Below are 7,472 nucleotides of genomic sequence, written 5' to 3'. Positions count from 1 at the left end.
TCTCCGAGCTTGCGGGGTCCCCCCCCCCCCGCCCCTTACCTAACCTTTAAACCTTCGGTTGGAACGGCCAGCGCCGGCGGTTCCTGCCATTGGGTCCTGGCGAACGGGCGGGACACGCTGCCGCCTCAGAGCCCGCCGGAGCTGTCATAAGCCTGGGTGCTCCTCTGGGAAGGTAGGGCCCTCGGTTTTCTCTCCAGGCCTGTAAGGAGGGGTGGGTGTTGAAACGGAGCCTTGTTTTCGTACCTTCCCTTGTAAACAGCAGAAGTTTGTTCCTGGTTTGGTTGCTTTTTGGTTTTTTTTTGCTTCTCCTGGCAGATCAGCACGTAGTGCCAGGTTTGTTTTGTAAAAGCAGAAATACCAGGAAGCTAAATAACCTCGTGGCTTTCTCTGGCCTTAAAAAATATTCCGACTGTAACAAATGATGAAATTTTAAACAAATATTTAAAGCAACGTTAGGATTATGTTTTGTTGTAGCCACCAAATTGGAGTTCTGTTAGGGGTTAAAGTGGAAGTTGAACAAGGAAAGACTTCCCTCAGAGCTTCACTCATGTATGATACCAAAACGTGGTTTTAGTCTCCATAGATTGTGAAGATTTTGTTACTTTGTGGCCCACTTTCTGCCACGAGTGAACTTCAGTGTTGACAGCTTATTATGCTTCAATGTTACCTTTGGTACAGTTGTTTCAGACTCAACAGGTTTAAGCAAATTGCTGTCCGGTATCTCATCCGTTTAAAGAATAACTGTGATATAGAGGGAGATAGTTGTTTGTTTTTTTTCATAAAGTAAAGAATTCTTTGTGTTAAAACATAAATATTGAAGAACATACAGATTAGCTGATCTACTTGCTATGTATTTAACTAGATTTTAACTCACAAGCCCTTACTTTTCCCTTATGGGGGTTATGCTGTTAGGTTAGACTTCTTATCTACGTTATGTCCTCAGCCATACTTAGAGTCATGTTTAAGAATAATACGAAACATGATTATTTAACTTGGTCAGAGTGTAGTTATAAGAATTTGAGTTGGCTGTATACATGTGGATGTGCAAATCCTCTTGTAATTGGTGTTCTCACATGAATATAAATATGCAGTCTTCCTACAAAGTTGATTAAAATTGATACTTTTTTCCCCTAAGGTATGATTTTCCGTTTTGCTATGTGGCTCTCTTAATTTGTCATTTAAATTATTAAGGTATGGATTTTGCACTTGTTTCCCAACTAACCAAATTGTTGGATTTCAAACGTTACGAATAGGTTTGGTTTTGTACTTTAGACTGCATATCTCTATCGAAGTCAGTGTGTTCAGAACCTCATCATCCTTTTCATGAACAAGACACGTAATCAATAAGTGACCTGTAAGAGTGACCTGGAGTAGCGTTGCTGTCGGTGTGACGCTCCAATACGTTGTGGAGCGAAAGGGTGAAGCTGAACTGCTTGAACTGTAGCGTGTGCTTATCGAGGTTTGCAGTTGGAGGTCAGTGGGACTTGTGTTTCTTTGTTGTTCAGAGGTGTCTGAGTGACGCAAGCACCAAGGTGTTGGAGATCTCAAAAACATGTGAGGGCTCCTAGGTATCTGTGTCTGACTACTTCTTTGCGTTTCCCTTTTCTGTCAAATTTTTACATCTCGATTCAGAAGAGTAAAATGCTCACAAGACCTTTGTTGTGATATTGGAATATGAAGTAGTGTTTAATATTAAAGCAGTGCTGTGTGCACCACGGTGTGCCAAAACATGCTCGTGTGGATTCTCAGTGCGAGTGCTCACGGTGAATGCTAGTTAAGGTTGTAAATATTTGTCTTTCAAAGTCAAATCTTTTGAATAGCACTTTGTTTTGTTTATATCGGTTCTGTTGATTCCAAATATGATATTTTGGTAATAGCGGTGTTTAGAAAAAAATATTCTATTCCTTAGCTGATTGGATAGTATAATTGAAATCTGTAGTAGGCCGTGATTTTCAAAACTTATTAAAAAAAAAAAAAATTATCTTCCCCCTGGTTTTAAATCCTCAATGAGATAGCTGATGCCTGCTCTGCTCGTTCGAGAGCAATTTAATCGAGAGCAATTTAAGGTTGAATTTATTCACCAGCTTGTCCAAGGGAAATAGTGAAAGTCAGAGTTGCTCTCCCAGGCCTGCCTCTCCAACAGGCCAGGTGTATTTCTGACACAGTGAAGTTCATACCATTTATGATCTTCTCCTTTCTGCAGAGTTATTTGCTTTGATTTTAAATGGAATCCTTGAGAAAGGGGAACGCAGTAGGAATTGCTTTGGTTCTTGTATTAAAAAAGTCATTCACCTGCCGTAATATTCCATCCATGTATATTTTACTGCTAACATTCATTAAGATGAGAACTGTGGAAGCAGATGCTTTGAGGTAATTTTTGTTATTGCTGCTCTTTGTGGTGTTATGTAGAGTAGTCAAATTTATTTGAATAAATTGGGGGAGGGATAAGTGTTCAGAATAGATGAGATGCCTTGGAGAGACATTTAATTTCATTGCTGTGTACCAATAGAAAGGATGGCATTTTTATGTTTTAACTTTATTTCAGGAAAATAATTGTATGTCAGTAATTCAGATCTATAATGTGCTTTAAGTGAGGTAGTAGTCTGGGTTCTAGGAACAGCTGCGTTTTTTCTGTTTTCACTTTGTTATGGTATAGCACTGGGTGTCCCAGAGGGCAACGTGGGCAGTTCCTGTGGTCTTCCTGACTGGAACTTTGTTGACCCGTTGCAGGTATTGCTGGGTCTTTCTTATTTTCTAGCTAGAATAATTTAGGGTTTTTAGGGGAAGTAAGCTATTTTTCAGATTGTGGTAGAGCCTGTACAGGTCTTATACAAGCTCTGGGATCGCAAAGCACTTTTTTTTCTGTATCCCTTGGTTATAGAATGAAGGTGGAGATGCCTGAAATGGTTGAATGCAGATATCCTTACAACACTTGCGTTCTGAGGCTCAGAGTAGGTTTGTCTGAATGTTTATCTGTGATGTTTAAGAGCACAGAAGTGCTGCTGGCAAGTGGTGTTCAGTTAATGAAAAAGGGAATGGAGCTTTATGAGCTTGGAATAGTTTTCCTTTCCAAAGGTGTTTCGGGGGTGTGTGTGTACAATCTCATTATGTTTTGTTGCCTGCATTTAGGTAGTGTTTTTTCCAAAGCAATTTATGCATTTGCATCAAATTTCCCAGTCTAGTTCTGTGATGAATGAATAATGAATGCTCTAGATAAAATCATAATTACTTGTCATTTAGAAAGCATAATCTTTCTTTATGCTTAGGTAGAATTTTTTGTTAGCATATGCTTGTTTCATATAGTACTTATTGAAATGGTGTTCTTCAGACTCGGTGTCTTGTAGTTGCAGACTTATTTTTCTGTAGTCTTTAGGTGATGATTTTTGGGGCTTTTTCTGCCAGTTTTATCTTCAGCCAGGTGGTCTTCACTTGTCTTCCATTTAACTAACCAGGCACAATACACTAAATTCAGAAGCACCTATGAGACAGGAGGTAGAGCTGTAGGGTTGTTCATCCATTCCCCGAATGAGAAAAGGTTTTAAGCAAATTAGAGGTATCCAGTGCTCAGTTAAACCTGGTGATGTTTTTCAGAATGAACTTGGGCTATAAATGCTTATGTAATCTGTGTTGACCTGTAGACCTTCTATAGTCAGTCATTTGCCTGATTCCTGAACATGTATTTAAGGAGTTGATGTGTAGTCACTGCCTTAAATATATTTGTATTTAACATTGTTTTGGAAAGTTCTTTCTCTGGGTCAGTTATGACAAACAGATATATAATTTGATGGCAGATGGATATTGGCAAAGTTGTGGCTAATGAAATGCTGAAAACTTTCATGCGTTTATGGACATGAAATTTCTTTTGCTTTGATTTCTTCCCCCCCATCTTCAATACAAAGTCAATTTATAAATTAGGATTGAGTGTTGCTTCCTCCAGAAGTTACAACAACTCTTCACAGCATTCACAGCTATCACAGTCTGTCAGATTGGAAACTAAGGGCATGGCAGTGTTTTGAGACAGATTGTGTTCTCGTTTGGTCTGTTAATATTTCTAGTAGATTGTTATCAGACTGACAAAAACTGACGCCTGGAAATTTAGAGGCTTAAACAGAATCTAGAGTGATAGTTCCCTTCATTAAATGGTACCTTAACAAGTCACTCAGTACTATAGGGGATCTCATTTTTGAGGATGGGAAGATAAATCTTTTGTCAGCTGCTGTCTTGCAAGTAAAGGCTGATAAACCTGAAGCAATTGCTCCAGTGCTGCCTTCTGTGATCATTCTTCCTTCTTACTAGAGCCACTGACTGTCTTTGGGAGCCTTGAGCAAGTAGTGATGGGATGACCTGCTCTGTTTCCCTGCTACTGCCCTTTTGGTGCTCCTTCCACTGCCCACAGCTGCTCAGAGCTGCCACTTTCTGCCTCCTTGGCAGCATGAAGCTAATGTGATTCTTGGCACTTTCACTGCTGGCTGGAGGGTGTTAAACTGGGGTAATGACACTGATCATAATCTTGCTGCCCTGGCTTTGTGTTTCTTGAATAAATCCCTGAGCAATACCAAAGGACTAACTCAGGTCTGCTCATGGAATTGAGGTAGGGTTTTAAAAAGCTTCAATACTGAACACGGTTGTGGTTAGGTGTGCATACTTCCCATCGTCATCGGAGTTGTCATACACCAGTTAAGACTTGTGTTCAAAGTGTGCACGTGTTCTTTAGTCTTCAGGCAAAAGGACAAAAAAGAAACTTCCAACTTTTAAAGTGAAGCTCAGCAGTAGTCTGTCAATCGTCTCTCACTCTTTGTTGTTGCCTCTTCCAAATGACTTGTAATCTTGGATTTAGATTATTTCAATGTGGGATTTCTTGCTCATTTTTCTGCCTTTTTTTTTTTGCTTGTTACCTCTGCCTTAGGCTAAGCCATGACTTCAGGATCTGGACATGTGGACTCCAAGGCTGAGCTCACTGCATTGCTTGAGCAATGGGAGAAAGAACATGGCAGTGGACAAGACATGGTCCCTATTCTCACCAGGTAAGATCTATTAAATAAATTCCTAAATTTGAGTACCTGCAGTTACTTGAGAGCAGCTTTTACCCTGGTTTTGCTTTACCTGTTGATAATTTGTTTTCTTGGTCTGGAAGTTGAACTGTAAGTATGGTATTTAAATACACACGTCTTTTGGTAAGAAATTTATATTGCAAAGATGTTAAACAGGTAATCTCTAAAACATGAATTTAATTCTCTGAAATAATAGAAGTTAGAGGAATCTTGAAATAGTTGAAATAACTGGTGTCTTCACCTAAACTTTGTAAAATGTTGATCGAGATTGAAAGCTATGAGAACATTGTTCCACCAGAATGGTGGTGTGGGTTTTGTGATTGTAGTAACATTCAGCAGATTAAATGAAAGGATGATAGCAACTCCTTGGAGGAATCAAGGGGATTATCTTGAGAAGATTTTATTGAAGCTCATAGGGCATGTTTAAAGCAAAATTTTAAACCTTGATTAATTATTTTTTTTAAACTGGATGTTGATTGAATGGCATTGTATTGTATGTGTGAGGAAAAATTCCCTGGACCAATAAATTATTTTTAGGAGATGTGTAGGTATTAGTAACACGATTAATTATAAGACATCTCATATTCCAAGAAAAACATTTGAATTGTCAATTGCATTTGTGGTTTCCCAAGCTCCTTGGGTAAGCTGATACTGCTCTTGCTTTAATAGGAGATTCACAGAAACTGCACCCAGTTCCACCTCATGCTTCTGCTGGCGGAGCTGGGGCCTGCCTGGTATATGCAGAAGGACTTACTGCACTTGTACATTAAGAGAAATCCAGGTTTCTGTACTGCACCGCTCTGTGTCGTTGGGTCAGACAAGTCAGTGCACAGATTCTGAGCTGCCACTGGGTGGAAATAACAGGAATCTGGTGGAGCTTCTTGGCATGGATCTGTGCCATGCCTCACCTGGCAGGCACAACATTTTTGCTGTTCTTACTGTATTTTAAAAATAGCAGCATAGAAGAGGGAGATGAGCAGCAGAAAGCCAATCCTAAACACTTGAAAATGAGTAGGTCTCTTGAAAATCATGAAACGTGTTTTGGTGTATCTTTGTGTATTGTCTGATTTGTGTCTCAAAGGAAACATATGTGCTATTTCAAGGCTTTGTCTTGCAAGCATAAACAGCAGAAACTTACTATATTCTAAGAAATGTAAAGAAATTTGAATTAAATTTTCTTGTGTTTATAGCAGCCTGGCACTTCTTGCTCCCCCTCAGCTCCTTGAGTTCCCTACATTATTTATGCCCAGACAAGTCTGATAAGTCTTCCTGTTCTCTAAGGGTTCTATGCAGCAGAGTGATTATGGACGGTGAAAGCTTGGGTATTTTGGCTTTAGTGGAGATAATAGAGATTTATTTGAGGTAGATAGCAAGGGGATCTACTAGCTCTGGCAGAAGTTGGATTTACAGTGCTTCAGGTATCAACGAAAGCCATATGTCTGTTTGGAGTAGAGGGTTTTAAGTACAGCATAAGTTTAAAAGAACTTGCTGGAAGAGATGCTAGGAATCCTCACCAACTGGAGCTTGTGTTAGCTGATGTCCTGAGGCAGAGCAGTGCCCTTGCATATTGTTTTAGACTTACAGAGGAAGCTGTGGTCGTGCTTGCTGGTGAGTGATGTTTTGCTACTTCCTTCCGCCTTCTGAGCTAGATGGAAGAGAACTTCCCTGTGAGGATGGGGACCTGTTAAATGTGGTGCTGGGACAGCCTATGTGAGAGTGCAGTACTGAGTGTTTCAACAGTAATGGGACGGATCTGTGCAAACTCTGGAGTGGCTGGAGAACCAATATAATGCCAAGTGAATGAAGGAAATCTCGAAACCTGAATAAAAGTTCTGTGGTTTTGTGAATTGCTTTTCTGTTAAAGCCCTGTGTACCATGTGCCTATGTTATGAGGCAGGAATGAGCTTTGTTAGTTATTTGATTCTCCTGTTGCTTCAACTGAGAGTTGACAGAGCTGTTGATCTAGATAGATTCATCCAAGTCACTCAACTAACACGTACAAAGGTGGTTTGTGAAAAGAAGGGTATTATAAACAAGTGTGGTGGTTGTTTGTTTTTTTTTTCTTTTTGAAAGTCAATTTCAAAGAGGCAGTGCTTTTATTTTGGCCAAACAATTGTGACTATTTGTCTCAAAAAACCCTGTCATTGGTGATTCACGTCCCAGTTCCATCTAGGCTGTGATAATGTTGTCATCCCTGAAACCACTCGGCAGCTTCAGCTGGCATGCTGTTTGGCTGCCTACCTAAACAGGATGGACTGATGAGAATGTAATGCTCGCTTTCCCTGCTGCTTGTCTGCTCTTTCTGGCACATAATCAAAATGCTGATTATCACCTTAAAAGACCTGACAAGTCCAGGGTGCAGCTTCTCAACTCCAGTTGTCCCAGTTGTCTGTCAGCAGGCACCCCTCAAGCTATTAGTTC

The 7,472-nt window shown here is 40.0% G+C and overlaps 1 protein-coding gene across 6 annotated transcripts in view; it reads left to right on the top strand.

The window, feature by feature from the left end:
• The window catches only part of VPRBP (Vpr (HIV-1) binding protein), a 50,089-nt gene that overhangs the window by 600 nt on the left and 42,017 nt on the right, over positions 1 to 7,472 (top strand). For 5 of the 6 annotated variants that reach the window (XR_001413300.1, XM_014953522.1, XM_014953524.1 and 2 more), the window contains exon 2: positions 4,907 to 5,024. Coding sequence is in view for 5 of the 6 variants with exons in the window: in XM_014953522.1 (XP_014809008.1) it covers positions 4,915 to 5,024 (110 nt within the window). In the remaining variant the exon portion in view is untranslated. Of the gene's footprint in view, positions 1 to 153; positions 173 to 4,906; positions 5,025 to 7,472 lie in introns of those variants that run through there. The other variant, XM_014953523.1, reaches the window with a different exon arrangement.

This window comes from Calidris pugnax, unplaced genomic scaffold (genome assembly GCF_001431845.1).
Source record: "Calidris pugnax isolate Ruff unplaced genomic scaffold, ASM143184v1 scaffold247, whole genome shotgun sequence".
In the NCBI taxonomy this organism is placed as follows: Eukaryota; Metazoa; Chordata; class Aves; order Charadriiformes; family Scolopacidae; genus Calidris; species Calidris pugnax.
This window is presented reverse-complemented; position numbering and strand designations above follow the sequence as displayed.